Here is a 16,873-nt window from a genome sequence, read left to right as displayed (position 1 = left end):
ATGGAATACAATATTCATTCATTCATCCACTCATTCATTCATTCATTCATTCATTCATTCATTCATATCTTTAATTACTCATAAATGAGATTCAATGATACAATACATGAATATAAGTAAACGTTACAACATAATTACACACAAAATATTAGTATAAGAGCAAAATATAAAGTAAATACAAAACAACATGACTGTTTGTACAAGCAATATTTAAAATACTGATGCAGTGAACATCATGGATTGGCACATCTAATAACATTGTCCAAGAGATCAACTATATTCTGCTACACACTGGATGACATTTGCATGACACAGCTTGAGAAATTGAACCGATTCATCTATGCTTGAAAAAGTTGTCAGTGATTTTCGACCGAGTAACATTTGAAACAGGATTTCGTCGTCATACATGCTTAAATTACAGTAATAAAAGCTGCACTGAAAAATTGTCACTTAAAATGTCCCACCATACTTCGCGCTGTGCATTAGTACTTGGGCAATGGCAGCAAGCGTGTACATAAACATCTTTAAAATTCCTTGTACATATATTACATGCATTACTTGTTGCATTTGGTATTTCAGTTAGTAATTTAGTGATTAAAAAGGAATTTTTAATCTCCTTAAAGAATTTTGGCATCTGGCGCCTTTTATCTATTCTTTGGTAGAATCATTATAGCTATGCTCACAATGTTGTCATAGACATAGACAAGATTTATTGAACAACCTCGTTTTGATTTCAACACGAAATTATTCCATTAGATTATGATCGAATCAATATGTGTTTTATATTATGTAATATATGTTGTTAATTTTGCCATAGCATGTCTATGCTTTTGCAATAAAAGATTCATTCAATAGATTTTCATACACATAATTTTTATCAAAAATTTTGTATTAGAACTTTGTTATGCTCGAATTCATTGAGAACGTCGAGATCAAATGCTATGACTATATTAGTAGTACGCTAATGGCCAATGCAAGTTGCTGAAAGGTATAATGTGCTTAATTTCATACATAATAGCGTAATACTTTTGATGAAATCTTACTTTTTTTTATAATGAATAGATTCATTATCATTAATATCGACTCATTAGAAGTCATGTAAATTCAAGATCACTAATGGAATGCTGGAGCTTAAATGCATTGTCGACTCGCGGTTTATTAAAGATATGGGCTATGAGAAGGGATAACAATGCTTCCAATGATGCTAATGTAAGGATTTATGTAAGTGAATAAATGTTGATTTTTTCCAACATTAATCAATCATATTGATCAAAAGCTGCTACAACAGCTTTTGAATCTGCAACAACAGATTTTGATACTGCAACAATAGCTTTTGATACTGCAACAACAGCTTTTGATACTACAACAACAGCTTTTGATACTGCAACAATAGCTTTTAAAGAGCTGCATATTTCTAAAAGACTTACCAATTCTTGTTTCGCATAAAAGATTATGATGAATACAATTTGTCCTGCAAGAACGACTGACAGCATCACAACGTAAATAATCAGCATACACTTTACTTTACAGCATGCTCCACCAAGTCCGAATATAGTCAGTATCAATAAAAATAATCCAGTGAGAATAAACGCAAGAGCAAGGTTTCCAACAATGTCAGATAAACTGAAGTCGAGGGTTACATTTGAATATCCTGCATCATTCAAAGACTGTTCTAGACTGTCTATGATTGGTTGATAATATGATTTGAGTAAACTGTCCCCAAACTTTACAATAATTCCAACAGCAAATAGTATTAGTCCAATTATCTGAAGAATTCGAAATAAAATGCTTCAAGATTACAGTTATATACTTTGACTGCATCTAATATTTTTGACAATAATTTATGCTCATTTTAATCACAATACTGATCTGTATATAGAAAACTCATAATACGCCAACCGAACTATTTGTTTTATAGTAATTGACCCCATTCAAACTTCATAAATTTACATTTGAAAACTTTCTACATTTGAAATGCCTGTACCAAGTCAGGAATATGACAGTTGTTGTCCATTCGTTTGATTGGTTTTATCATTTGATTTTGCTATTTGGTTAGGGACTTTGATTCCATTTTGAATTTTCCTCGGAGTTGAGTGTTTTTGTAATTTTACTATTGCTTAAAGTAAAGAGCCTTATACATGGCATTGACTACTGTGCAACATTTAAAATCAAATATTGACGTATGTATATACCTGTATATATATATTACTGTCTTTGGTCGAATTATAAGCTGTTGTTTAAAAGACGCTTAAATACAATGTATCAATTTAGAGGTCCGAAATATATAAAAGAAACTAAAATTAATAATCATACATGACTAACAAAGGTCAGAGGCTCCTGACCTAGGACAGGCGCAACCAAACATTTTATTTCAGAAGGTATAAGTGCTAGAGAATTCTTATATTTCGCATTAAGATGGTCCGAGATTTTTGTCCCGCATAAGTCAGATGTCCTCGACCTATTTTTTATGGTTCATTGACGAATATTAAAAACTGTATAGTGTTAATATAACGTATGCGTGTCTGTTTTATCAGCAACACAAGTCAATTTCATTTGATATAAAAATGACGATGAAGCGTCAGAAAACTTTGTTTGACTCGACAAAAGTGTGCATGGTTGAATGGGAATTTTGTGATTAATTAATAAAGACCCTGGCAACGACTTTTTGATGAACCTTAAGGTTATTTGCTACAAGGCAAAACTTCTACCCCTATCCAGCAAAGTTTTTTAACCCTTGTTTTGCTAGTAGCAATCCGGGTTTTTCGTCCTTCATTTTGAAAACACATTACATATTTGCTACTTGACGTTAAACAAACATTTTGGGAGCTCTTCTGTGTGAGCTCCGTCTTCAAGCTCGTACTTTGACCTATAGATACTAGTTTTACTTTTTACAAATTGTGACTTGGATGGAGATTTGTCTCATTGACACTCATACCACATTTTCCTATATCAAGTAGTCAATATATCAATTAATTAGTAAATATCCGGAATCAGATGCCAAAAACAACTTTTGGGCATATAATATTAGTACCTCCCCTCTATATTGGTGGAATCCGGTATCAACCTGAGGTTCGGTATACACTTGCCTTAGTTGGCTTCACAGACAATAGCTTTTGAAGCTGACAAAACAGTTTAAACTAGTGTCATGATTCAAACGTTGATATTAGTTGTAACTACGTAAATGAACATCTAAATCTAAATAATAAATGTGTGTACTTACCAAAAACAATAAATTGACTATAACACAAAATATTCGACCGACTGTAAGTAAACAACCCATCGTCTTCGTCTAGGCTTAATCCGTTTTATTATTTCTGAAGAAAAAAAAACATGTGAAATACAATTACTTAATTGCACAATTATATAGTGTAAAATTATATATTCACATTTACAAATTATTAAACATTAAACGTTCACTATTATTTTTCGCACGTCAATTATTCTGTCTTGTCTGGTCGGCAAAAAAGCGTGAAACCAACTTTATCGCTATCGCCTTGCTGCAACTGCATACAACAAATTTAATGTAATCTTACATGGCTGATGCTTCTTTACACTTTACATTGGTCTTCCTGAATTGTATAACTTTAGAAAATATCGAGTTTTAACTCTGGTCTAGTTCCAGATCGACGAACAAATAAAAATGGCTTATCAATAGAATATTTGCCAACTTTGGAATTATTGATTCCTGTGGAAAATTAACTGTTCAATACCAATTACAGGTGTATAACAAAAGATATAGCTACATTAGCAATCGATCTCGATTTCATAATCATTCACAGAATTTCTGATAAAGACAAATATAATAAAGGGCTGCGCTTTAGCGCATGATACGCCCGTTGTTTGAAAGACGACGGGCGTATAAAAATGGCAAAAAAGACTACAATGACAATGAGGAGCAGCAAGAATATAACAGGGATAGTGAAGATGGTGAAAGTGACTCTACTGAAAGTTATGATCTAAATGAGGAAGTAGGTGATGAAAGTAAGGATTTCATTGACGACGGGCGTATAAAAATGGCATTAAAGACTACAATGATAATGAGGAGCAGCAAGAAGATAACAGGGAAAGTGAAGATGGTGAAAGTGACTCTACTGAAAGTTATGATCTAAATGAGGAAGTAGGTGATGAAGGTAAGGATTTCATTGATGATGAAGATAAAGATTTCATTGATGATGAGGAGGCCTCTTCTGAGAATGAAAATGAGGATTTTCCTGATGAAGAGGACAGTGATTACAGTGAAGAAGACACTGATGATTAAACCTAGTTCAGCTTTTCAATATTTAGCATAAAAAACAAATATCATTAACATTGGCATATAACATAGAAGTCTTCAATGCAATATAAGGAAAGTGATATATGATTATGGGTTTTAGTATTTCTATGGCTGATTTCCAAATTTTATAGTAGTTTGAAAGAAGGTAATTTTCTTGGGGTATATTGCTCATAGTTAGATTCTGTTGAACACAGTAAGGAATCCATACTAAATTATAATACAAAGATGTATGCAAACGTTGTTCAAATGGTGCTTAATATGGTGGATAATGATTATTACCTTTTTATTGTTTAGAATATTCACAAGATTATCATATTGATAAATGTTTAGGAGACTTGATTTCCTTATTTTTTTTCATAAAATGACACCCTTTAACATTTAAGGAATATTTAGTCACATGTTAGGATTTTCATGTTGTCACTTGTTTACTTTTTATGTGCTATTGTAGACTAGTTATGTTTTATAACATTTATTATTGCGCTCAACCCTTCCACCGAAACCGAACTCTATAAAAAAGCTGCAATGCTAAGGTATCATTTGTGATTTCAATTGCAACCAATTTTAATAAGAGTAAAACATCCTATATGCAAAAACAGTATTTGATTTTTATCCATAGCTTAGACAGTAAAAATGTTATCATAAAATGATATATGCCTCAGGGAACAGTTAGTATCTCAGGGACTGCTAATGTGCTTTCATCCTTGCAACCATTCAATAATAGTACAAACGTATGACAGTCATGGAACCTATTTTTTACAAGAAATTTAATGTTTTAAATTGAACTAAAGATTTTACAAATTTTATGTTTTCATCAGATTTTATTAAGTATTATTTGTTACATCAATAGATATAAACAATTCACCAAAGTTTCATGGACATTGGTGAAAGCCTTTTTGAGTTATTGTCCGAAGTGTTAAAAATACCCCTTTTTTATGAATATAGCCCCATAAATCCAAAACTTAAAATCTCAAATTAATAAAAATTGAAAGGGAGCTTACATCAATAGATATAAACAATTCATCAAAGTTTCATGGACATTGGTGAAAGCCTTTTTGAGTTATTGTCCGAAGTGTTAAAAATCCCCCCTTTTTTTATGAATAAAGCCCCATAAATCCAAAACTTAAAATCTGAAATTAAAAAAAAACGAAAGGGAGCTTACGTCAATAGATATAAACAATTCACTTAAGTTTCATGGAAATTGGTGAAAGTGTTTTTGAGTTATTGTCCGAAGTGTGGACGACGGACGAACGGACGGACGGACGGACAACGGTATACCATTATACGTCCCGTCTAAAAGACGGGCGTATAAAAATTGGTAGCCTATACCAAGTGTTACGATTTCTGCTGATGTTGATGTCAAATTAAAAAAAAAAAAAACGTAGACATTTGAAATTTAGTTCTTATTTTTTAACACATGAGGTCTCGTTAAAATCGTGTCATCCAGCACTTGACTTTACCAATTGAAAAAAAAAATAGTAATACTTAAGCTTTTTGTGATGATGATTATGTCTTAAAAAAATAGATATTTGAAAATTAATTTGTATTTCTAAACACAGGGTTTCCACACGATGTCTCATTAAAATCATGACATCCTGCACTTGACTTAACCTCGCTTAATGGTTTTATGAAAAGACAAAAATATATACATGGACTGACTTGTACCTTCAATCAAAAAGTCAGTTTCGTGATATATAATCGTAAAGATAACTTTATTGGTATTTGATAGAATGTAAAAGTGTAAGAACTCATGGACGACATATATTTTCCATAGATTTTAATCTTCTTTGTTGATTGGTTAAATCGATTTGTGTCAACTTCCTGCATCAGACTATATACAAAACGCTATTTTTCCCTTGTTGCACAGTATTTTTTCAATTTAACATTAATAAATGTTTTAGCTATTTTGTACATGCCATATGTCGTATTTTAAACTAACGAAACGGTACAATTCAAATTACCCAAGATACTAATATTTCATTATTTATCGGAGTTTTAATTATCCAAACCTTTCAGTGTTAGATGCAGATCTATTAAAGCCTAATTTTGACTTAGTTTGGATTTACCAATGGCCTATGTGTATTCATGATCAGATAAATCTAGACAATATGGTCCTATTTCACTTCCCGATGATCTTGTTTAAACATATATTGAATACTCTTTCCACCAGGAAGTTTTACATTGTTTTGTTTCTTTGGTATTTGCTAGTTTTCACGGCATTCTTTTTATCAAAATTGTTTGTTTTTGTTTGATTATTTGGTTGGTGTTTGTTGGGTTTTTTTCTGTTACGTACATGCCTCTTGTTATGATACAATCCCCCTTTTCTTCTTTTTTTTTTTTGTCTTAATTTGTAATGTTTTTAATTCAATTTTTGTTTTTCACTTATTGAGTAATCTATTTTTTAACAAATGAATTTACATTTAACAGTAATTAACCTCTAGCCAGCATGTTTGGCCTCGGTTTGAAACATATATGTTTAGAGACGGTTTGTTTGTCAGTCTACTTATATTGGGTTTTTTAATAATTTCATTTCCTTATTTTTCTTATGTTTTTTTACAAGTAACAAATATGAAATTGACATCTGAAAGATTAAATGTCTAAAAATATGTAACAAAATATTTACATATCTGATTACAGTATGAATACATTGGTCACCGGATTTCATGTATGTAATGTTGACACAAGTTGACGAACGAATTTAATGTGATTTTAAAAATATTATTTTTTCAAATTTACTTTTGGGACAAAATGAACGACCATCGTGAAATTTTTACAAGATTTTTTAAATGTACGCAATGAAAAGTCATAAGTAATGAATTGACATAGATTTTGTGGCTAATAGGCTTTCGCATTCAATACACAGCATTTAATGTCGCTTTCTACTACACAATTAACACGTTATACTTGACATTACTTTTGACACGCATTGAAACAAGACAGCATGATAGAAGATATATATTTCAATTCTCATTCACATTTCCATGACATCTGCAAAAACTTCGAAAAATGGCAATTCTAACAAATCAAATAAATATTTTGTTGTTCTTAAAAGGATATGTCAGCTAGATTTTAGTTTAGATAGAATCCATAAAAGTTTAAATCAATTGATTTGCACTTCCTTGGACGTTTAATGTTTACTTATATATCATAAAGGATGAACAGCTTTTATACTGGTGTAGGTTTCAGTACGGTTTTTAACAAGATTGAATTTCACGCTGCCCCTTTTTTATACACCAGCAGCCAGGTCAAGATTTTCACCACCATTTTCGTTCTATTCGAGTATGATGGTACTACATATATATATATATGTTTAACAAAATATTTAATTTATCTCTGCATTGATATTCGTTCTACAGAAAACAGTTTATTGCAATAATTATTACAATTGAATTCCAAGAAATTAAGTTTTTTTTCTTATTATTCTGTATTTTATGAACTGCAGACAAGGGCACTGGGTATTAACTCATTAAAGTGATGCATTCGGTAGTTTATCAATCGAACTAACAATCATAACTAAATGTGTCCTTAGAATTGGTTTCAATAAAGATGTCATATATTTTAGTTTGTGCTAATATTTGTATTTGTCCGGTAGTCATGATTTTAAGGAGATCATTAAGTATCAATCGTTAATGTAAATATAGAAACAAAGGACAAGAAAACATATACACATACTGTAAAAGTACTTTTACTCGCCTTTAAACTTTTAACACAATTGGTTAAATTGAAACCGAGAAAATTTTAAAGCTTCAAAATACTTGTTCATAGAAACTGTTATATTACATACATTTGTATGTACCTTTCTGATTTGAGCTGCATATAAACAGTTAGACTGATATAGGTAGCGCTTGCTTTTCACTATTATGTTTTGTCTGTGAGTTTGCAAATCACTAGCTTATATTTTTGTAGTGACGTCACATCTCTATAATTTCAGTATAAAAACGAACTTTGTGACAAAATATTTCCATGATTCATCAAAGATAAATATATTCTCTGTTTAAAACCCTTCAACATGTGATTGATTATATATAAAACGGATATCCAGTAATTTGCGCCTTTTATTTTGATTTGGGGAGGGAGAAAGGCACTAAAAATGTGATATTCGTCTAATAAGTTTTTAGGATATACAATGTACATTGCACAATTATAAAATATGACAGATATCAAGCCTAAACAGGTGTATGAGCCACTATATCATTCTATACAACTATACAAACTATTAAAAACAACTAAAATACAAATTGTGGAACGTAGTAAAATGTTGAAAATGTTTTAAATTTTAAACTTTTCAAAAAAAAAAGAATCAACTTACATTGTTTGTATCCAACGATCCCCAAACTGATACTATTCCTCTAAACATATATATTATGTTTTTGTTTTAACACACACCGTAGATGGTATCTCTACACTATATATAGCGAGTTATTTCGAAATTCAATTGTGTTTCTCTTGAAAAAAAATATTCAAAATATCTCAAGTATATAGTATAGATAAATGGATTAAATATCTATCATTGAAAAAACTTCCTGACGTAAGAACGACGTATAACAAACACATTTCAAAAAGATATATATCATGTTTATAACATGTAATAACATGTTCAACTAATTGAGAATATAATACGAAAAAAATACTAATTGGAAATTATAAAATTTATTTTATTATTTGTACTCCGTGAGAAAGGATAAAGAAAGATATATATAAGTTTAAATTTGTAATATATTTTATTTCATGTATATTTACCAAGTAGTACTTTAAAATAAAAATATCTATCTATCTATCTATACCTCAACTGAAGGTTCTGGGTTTTTGTTTTATATAAGTATATATACATGATATAGGTAAGTGTGCATACTTAAAAGATGAAAAGGCCCGTTTGTCGACCTGGTGTACGGTTTTATTATGTTATGAACATGATATTCAACTAGTAAGGTATAACCTTACGCAGCTCCTAATATTTAATATATTATGAAACATCAATTTAATTTATCTAGGACTCTCAGTGTACGAAATATTCCCACATATTACTCTATTGAAAATGAATTAACGGTGAACTGAAGTTGAACTGTATCAAATTTAATATCTAGTAAATGAAATAAATATGCGGCATGCATCAACAATCCCATACATGCAAAATCATGATTGAAAAAATCAACTCTCGCAATATTCATTATCAGAAAGGTGAATAATAAGACTTTATCTAAATACGTTTTATTGACATAAACTGTTAGCTAATTTTGTACGTAATATTACTTTGAATATGCTAGATGAAATTAAATTAAAAAAGCTCAAACGTTTTCATCTAATAAGCTGGATACTACACGGAAAATTAGTGTGATAAGATCAATGCAAAATTTAAACACAATTTTACGAGTCAATAAAATTGAGAATGGAAATGGGAAATATGCAAAGAGACAACAACAGCCGAAGGCCACCTAAGGGTCTGCAACGCAGCGAGAAAATCCCGCACCCATGCAGAGGTGGTCCTCAACTGGCCCCTCAATAAAATTGTTTACTAGTTCAGTGAACATGGACGTATCCCTAAAGTCTTAATATATATACTTAAAATGACAGTTTATTTAGTCTTATATTCACCGCAAAGTAGTATTTCTCTAAATTGATACCAGGTTACATGTATTCATATGTAGGAAGAAATCGTGAAAACATTGAGAGAACTTTTTGGTGTTTGCTGAACGTCTAGTGGAAAATATTTCATTAAGTTAACAACAAAATAAGTATGGAATTAAAAACAATAGCTTTTTAAACTGCAACAACATTTTTGGCAGCTGAAACACCAGCTTTTGAAGCTGCAACAACAGCTTTTGATACTGGTAGAATCTGAAAAGTAGGTCAACTGGGGTAAAACCAGGAAATTTGGAATGCAAAAGGAAAAGAGGATATTTTTGTTTTGCTTTGTAACACGACCTTATTCCTAATCCGAACGTTAGGTACCAAAAAAAAAACAGACGCACTCTTCAACCTAATTTTCACTGCCAGATATAAGAAGTCAAGATTCTCACACTGCTATGCTCTAGTATAGTACCTTTGCTGCTACTGTGAGAATAGAGCAATAGTACAGCAGTCATAGATTCTTATTATGTCATAAATATAGACTTAAACAACGTGCACATGGGCATTTACTTAAAGAGGCATTAGCTACGAGATATATAAAAAAAAACTCGCACTCATAAAAAGCTACATTAGTTCAAAGTCCAATTTCAACTAATAAATATACCATGATGTTTATAAACTAATAATATCTTTAACAGTCAAAGACCCAATGTCTTTTATTTTTTATTTCTCTGGTCAATTCCCAATCGATAATTATTGTTATCTTTAAGAACACAAAACAAGTAAGTTCGACTCCAGCTATCTTAATGTCTTTATCAAACTGCAAAAAATCAATCTCTTGTAAGATCTCTTTTAGAAATGCACAAGACTTTATTCAAATGAAATAAACAGAATGCTGAGACATAATCAATTTACCTTTCGTCAGGTGAGCGTGTTGATAGCAATACTAACAAACATCTTTTTGCATGGTACAGACGATCAATGATTGGGGGTCTGAATGGCGGGCCCTTCAATGTATTCTTTTATTTTTCAGTCGTTTTTCATTACACTTTATAAATGTTGCCATATAGCTTCGGTTATTTATATTTCAACAACCCATAATTACTTTCTATATGTTTGCCTATGTTTCTCGATTCTTTAAATTGTTATGCCCTTAACTATTCTGCACTTTTTGTCCATCATTCGCTATTCTGTAGAACCCATCCACACTGCCATGTTGGTTATGAACAGATCAATTGTAATTCTAATCATGTCTTTAAGTTACACTGAAGCTTCATTAACTGAATACAACATATTAAAAACTAACAACTGAGAATTTGAGATAGTATTGCTATTAATTCATTAGAACAAGGATTTGTGTAGAAAGATTACATCTACTATGCACGTCATTGGATGGAACAAGTTGAGCAAAGTGCTTAGAAATCATCCTGGGATATTCATTAACGTTTAAACTGTCCATATCATTAATTTTGATATAATTCTATACACATCATTGAATGAGACAAATTAAGTTCAGCAATTGCTCAGAAATTCTCCTTATGTATTCGCTAAAATTGAGTTTATTATAAATCGAATATAATCTCTTAATTTTTTATGTGAGACTATTATGTCTGCTTCATACTTCTATGCGCCCGGGGGGAGGGGAGCAGTGCGGCGGGAAGCCGCGGACGAGATCCCATGCAGGCTACTGTACATGCATCTCTTTGTCTATTTTCAAGATCATCTAAAAGTGGAGTTCGTGACAAAGAAGACATATTACTGTAAGCAGGGGAATAAAGTTATGTATCGCACCGCGGGTAAATTATCACGTTGTGATTGGTTTAACGCTGTCACGTGGTGACCCCCTATGGGACCGTAAGGGGATAGTAAATTTCATAGGGGGTTCATGACGCGTTAAGGGTGACGTCATCTATTAATGTTGCTGTGTTTCATTGTTTATTTTTCAACAAAACGCAGCAGAAAAAGTCTAGCGTACGATAAATTCGTTAAACGGTTAACTACTGACCCCCTACGGATCCATTCGGCCTCACCCCTATGGGTTTTACTAACCCTCTATGGATCCGTAGGGGATCAGTAGCGAACCATATAACGTATAGTATCCTTCGCATCCAAGAATGAGGTTTGGATGAGATCATATTATCATTGATTTATTATACATTTTTGATTAAAAGGATGTTATACATACAAAAGCATTTTGTAAATGAAATACTCCCAAAAAAGATTGCTATTATTATTGCTTGAGCTGTTTAAACGGTCATTACCTGTCAAATTCCGGCTCACTGGTTTGACTCAAATTCTCATATTTGGTTAACACCCTAAAACGTATATCCAAATGATAATATGTATCAGCATTTCTCGAGTTTTTTTAGTCCAGAGGTCAACTCAATAACCATCGACCTGACCTTTAAAGACTGATGCCGGTCATGTTTCCCGATACAAACATATATATAGATAACGAACTCGTGCAATTGGATATTTCTAGGTTTGTTTGATTTCATATTGAATGAGTTTTTGTCGAAAAAATCAGTCAATGAAATGTTTTAATCTTGTTTGACTTTCAATGTTGACATTTCTTTTCCTTTTAATAAATTACAATTCATGTGTTGAAATTGTTACCCATCTCTAGTTGAGGGGTTAACTTATAGTAGCTATTAGATTGATTGAATTATTCACTTACAAGCGAAGTTTCTTAGCTCAGTGTGACAAAAAAGAAACAAAATATACATATCTGCTAAAAGCAAACTATTATTCCACTTTTCACGTTCATTAACATGATTAATGATTGAACAGAAAGATAAACATATTATTTTCTTTTTCTTTTATATCTCGTAGCTAATGCACCTTATTGATTGATTGTTTAACGCCACTTTTATCACTATTGTGTTATCTTGTAGTGGTCAGTTCTCATTGGTGGAGGACAGCGTAGTACCAAGAGAAAACCAATCGCAGTTGATTTGTACAATTCATTCATTTCATTCTATTTTTAAATAATAATATTCGTTTAAAAACTGAGCGGCACCGGTGTGAAAAAATAACCCACATCATATAAAACAGTGAAAATCGGGCACATCCGCAATAGAATTCATTTTTTCTCGTTAAAAACGATATCAAAGATAATAACAGGCGTTCCGTTTACCATATAAAACCATCAGTGGCGCTCAATGAAAGTTAAAAGGCCAAATAAAGGACGAATTTGAAGAACATTGAGGGTAAAATGAAAGAAAACAAAGGATAAAGAGTATACATCCATGACACAAATTCAGTACAACAAAAAACACAAGCAAAGACACAGTGCTTTTATTTTAGTACTGTCTTGTTATAAAAAGAATCTTACTCTTACGATATTTTGTTATATTACTAAATATATGCCATTCGAATCACTCATTTTAATGATCCCCTTTAGTAGTTATAATTACATAACTATTTTCATTCGTGAAATTTTTTTTTTTCTCCTTCAATTAATTAAATACTATCAAACATCCTTCAAGCGTAGCCGTTGTTATCAATAATTTATCAATACAATTACATATCATCGATAACCATCATTTCTCACGCATGTCTGAGTGTTTCGACCACACGGCGAACAGTTACAGATTGTTTTTTCGCAATTTACATGGTTTAAAATATTTAATACCATTACATAGAGTTAATGTTTACCGCGCCATATCACAGGGGTTCGTATCATGTAATGCTTTTGGGTCGAAAATATGTGCCAGTTGACTTCTTGTATGTAGACGCACTAGACTGCATACAAGTTGGAAGTGTGTGTGCCGTACAACTGGTAAATGCGTTCTAGAAAGTGTACCATCTAAGCGGACTTATATTACACAATTTAGAAGTCATACTTGAATCACCTCAAGAAATTTGCAATCTTTGATAACGAGACACACGTTTGGCAGTTAAGACACTGTGGTGATGGTCAAGGTCAAAACATTCGAAAATAAAAATCGATAAAAAATCCTCTTTATCGAAATTCACCCTTCCCCCAAACTATGAACCAAACGTATAAAGCATTACCTCGACAAGGAATATGAGATATGCACATACATGAGGGAGATCATTTTTAAATTTAAAAAAAATGTTTAAGTCTTTAAACAGCAATTTTCAATGACAATTTTAATAACAAAGTTTAAAATATTTGTAGTCTGCCCTTTGAGTGGGTTGTTGTCTCTTTGACATATTACCCCATTTCCAATTTTATTCTGAAAGTTGAGGTGATCAAAGAGGATTTGGGAGTCCAGATAATATATTATTTGAGTTATTCGGGTAAAGCTATTTCCGTGCTCAAAGCATAATTATATTTCTGGAAAAGCCTTCATTAGATACTAGTATATACGTTTGAGAAAAGAATCGAAAGCAAAACATTCCGAAACCAAACAGAATTGTCAAAATCGTAAGATCCATGATAAATCAGATACCCGCGCGGTAATTACAATTGGCTTTAAGGATATGATAACACTGAGATGTCGGAATTATAACTTTTAGTTTTGAGTATTTTGAAACAAATTTATTAGATGTCTACCAAAACACCACTTTTCTTTTTGATGAACCATTATTCTAAATATATAAATAGCATAATCAGTTACATTTTGTAATCACAGAACAATAAGATAAAAAAATTCAAAAAAATCTTAATCTTAATATATATATGTTATATGCTTTTGCAAATAAAATATTCATTCATTCATTCATTCATATATGTTACAACTGAATGAACTTCAATTAGTTTTAGTAACGGTTAGTTAATAGAAAGTTATGTTCTATGAAATTTAATGCAAAGGTCTGTCCCTTGTGGTAATGTATGCATAGTTACTAAGTATGTAGAAAAAAAATAAGTACTAATGAACTAAGATGGTGAATACTAACACTTTAATTGGACAAAGAATTGTAAATGTGCTAAATGTGTATTAAGTTCAAAACTATATTTGGCCCGTAAGTAACAAATATCGGATCATTTTATGAAAACAATGAAATTTGATTCATGTGCGTTGAACTGAACTCGTAAAATCAAAAATAAAATCAAAATTATTTATAAATTTGTAAGAATGTCTCAATTCTTTAACGTTTACCTTTTACCTAGTACATTCCAATTTTCATTTTATGCGTGCATAATTTCATATATAAACTTTTTGTGTTTATTTAACCAAAGAGTAACCCTATTGTCATAGTCTGAATAATATACTTTTCTGTCTAAAGTTTTGATTAATTTGGGGTTTGTTTTTGTTTGTTAATCAAATCTTCAAGATTAAAAAAAACTTTTATTTTCATTTTGAAGAGAAACAGAAGATCCAAATAATTTGGATAAAAAATACATTAAGGAGATAGCAAATCGAAAACATAGCTCTAAAAATAACAAGCTGAATCGAATTCACATTGAAGGGTTAAATATTTTAACACGAAAAAAAAATGAAATTAAGATGAAAGAAAGAAAGGTGGGGGTATAAACGGTAAAACGGCTGAATCATTCTAAACAAGGAAACTTTTATCCACAAATACTAGGGTCAAATGTAAAAAACTTTTTGTTGTTGTTAGAATATAATCAAATTTCAAGCAAAATAAGGAAGCAGAATAATAAAACCATTGTAAAGGCTGAACTTCAAATAGGTAAACAGGAAATTTAACGACAATACAGCTATATTTGTGGTGAAAGAAATATGTTTGAAACAGGTCAAATGTTAAACTTACGATAAAGAGAAAGAATGCTGATAATCTTACAAATATAATCTGTTGATAACATGATACAAATGTTAAAGAAGGAAGTCTAAATTGCTTCCTCAGTTGGTTACTAGTATGTACCACTTAGTCTTTTTTACATCTTTTCTTATTATTTTTTCCTAGATTTTACTGAAAATACATGTAGATATATAGTTTGGAATAAACAATGACTTTTGTGGAAATGTACTGACCACTATCGCGTGGGAGTATCAGGCACAAAGCCCCATATTCATGGCGCACGCGATGTTTTGCCACGATGTCACAGACGCAATGGTTTGAATCTCGCTGAGGGGAGAACAAGAATTTAAGAATGCAAAATTGTTGCGCTAAATTTGAGACGAATTTTATACCTATATATATCAATATGGTTTTGGGTTTAGTTTCTAAATTTGAGACGGGTTATATATCAATATAGTTTTTGATTATGATTGTATTTATAAGAATGTGAAGGCAATGTTTTATATTTGAATGAAATTCATTCACTGGTTGACAACTCACACATAATAAATGTCAAATTATATTGTTTACTTCATGATTGTGACACGAGTGCACATAGTCTTGCAGCAAGATGAAATATGGGTTGTGGCGCAAATGAAAGATTTTTTTTGCGCAAATGAAATGCCAATTGGCGCAAAAGCAAAGCACCGCATTACTCTACTGGCAAATATTTATGTTGTAATGTTACATTACTGTTTCATGTTAGGGTAAAGGTTGGCGCCTGTAAAACGTTTAAACTTGCTGCATTTTTATGCACTTGTCCTAAGTCAGGAGCCTATTCAGTGGTTTTCGTTTGTTGATGTGATTCATAAGTGTTTTTTGTTTCTCTTTTTTATTAGGTTTTACCGAAGGTTTTGCTGTTTGCATAGTTTACACTTGTCATTTTTGGGCCTTTTATAGTTTGCTGTTGGGTGTTAGACAAGGCTCCGTGTTACAGGTCGTACTTTGACCTATAATTGTTTGCATTGTACATATTGCGACTTGGATGAAGAGTTGTCTCGGGGGCACTTATACCACATTTTTTTTTATTTCTATAATAAAATAAGGAGATGTGGTATAATTGGCAATGAGAATACTATAAACCAAAGTTCAAATGAAGTGAATGTAAGCAGTTATATATGCCACTGTTCGGCATTCGACGTAGAGAAAATCCATAACGTATAGTCAGCCATAAAATGTGCCGATATGACACAATTCAAACTAGAAAAACCATGCACGGCCTAAATTAAAAACAAAACGAATTTACGAAAATTTAATATAACAGAAATGAACCATGGAACAACAACCATCGAAGCAGAACTACAGGCTCTTGACTTTATTGGG

At 31.4% G+C, this 16,873-nt stretch overlaps 1 protein-coding gene across 4 annotated transcripts in view; it reads right to left on the bottom strand.

Annotated features, from left to right (window-relative positions):
• The window catches only part of LOC139524135 (tetraspanin-9-like), a 28,989-nt gene that overhangs the window by 8,747 nt on the left and 3,369 nt on the right, over nt 1-16,873 (bottom strand). For 2 of the 4 annotated variants that reach the window (XR_011664743.1, XM_071318725.1), the window contains exons 2-3: nt 3,221-3,314; nt 1,428-1,766 (exon numbers count right to left, since the gene is read on the bottom strand). Coding sequence is in view for 3 of the 4 variants with exons in the window: in XM_071318725.1 (XP_071174826.1) it covers nt 1,428-1,766; nt 3,221-3,280 (399 nt within the window). In the remaining variant the exon portion in view is untranslated. Of the gene's footprint in view, nt 1-1,427; nt 1,767-3,220; nt 3,315-3,533; nt 3,662-8,579; nt 8,716-10,943; nt 11,110-16,873 lie in introns of those variants that run through there. The other 2 variants (XM_071318726.1, XM_071318727.1) reach the window with 2 other exon arrangements.

The sequence above is a fragment of the Mytilus edulis genome, chromosome 5 (assembly GCF_963676685.1).
Source record: "Mytilus edulis chromosome 5, xbMytEdul2.2, whole genome shotgun sequence".
Classification (NCBI taxonomy): Eukaryota; Metazoa; Mollusca; class Bivalvia; order Mytilida; family Mytilidae; genus Mytilus; species Mytilus edulis.
This window is presented reverse-complemented; position numbering and strand designations above follow the sequence as displayed.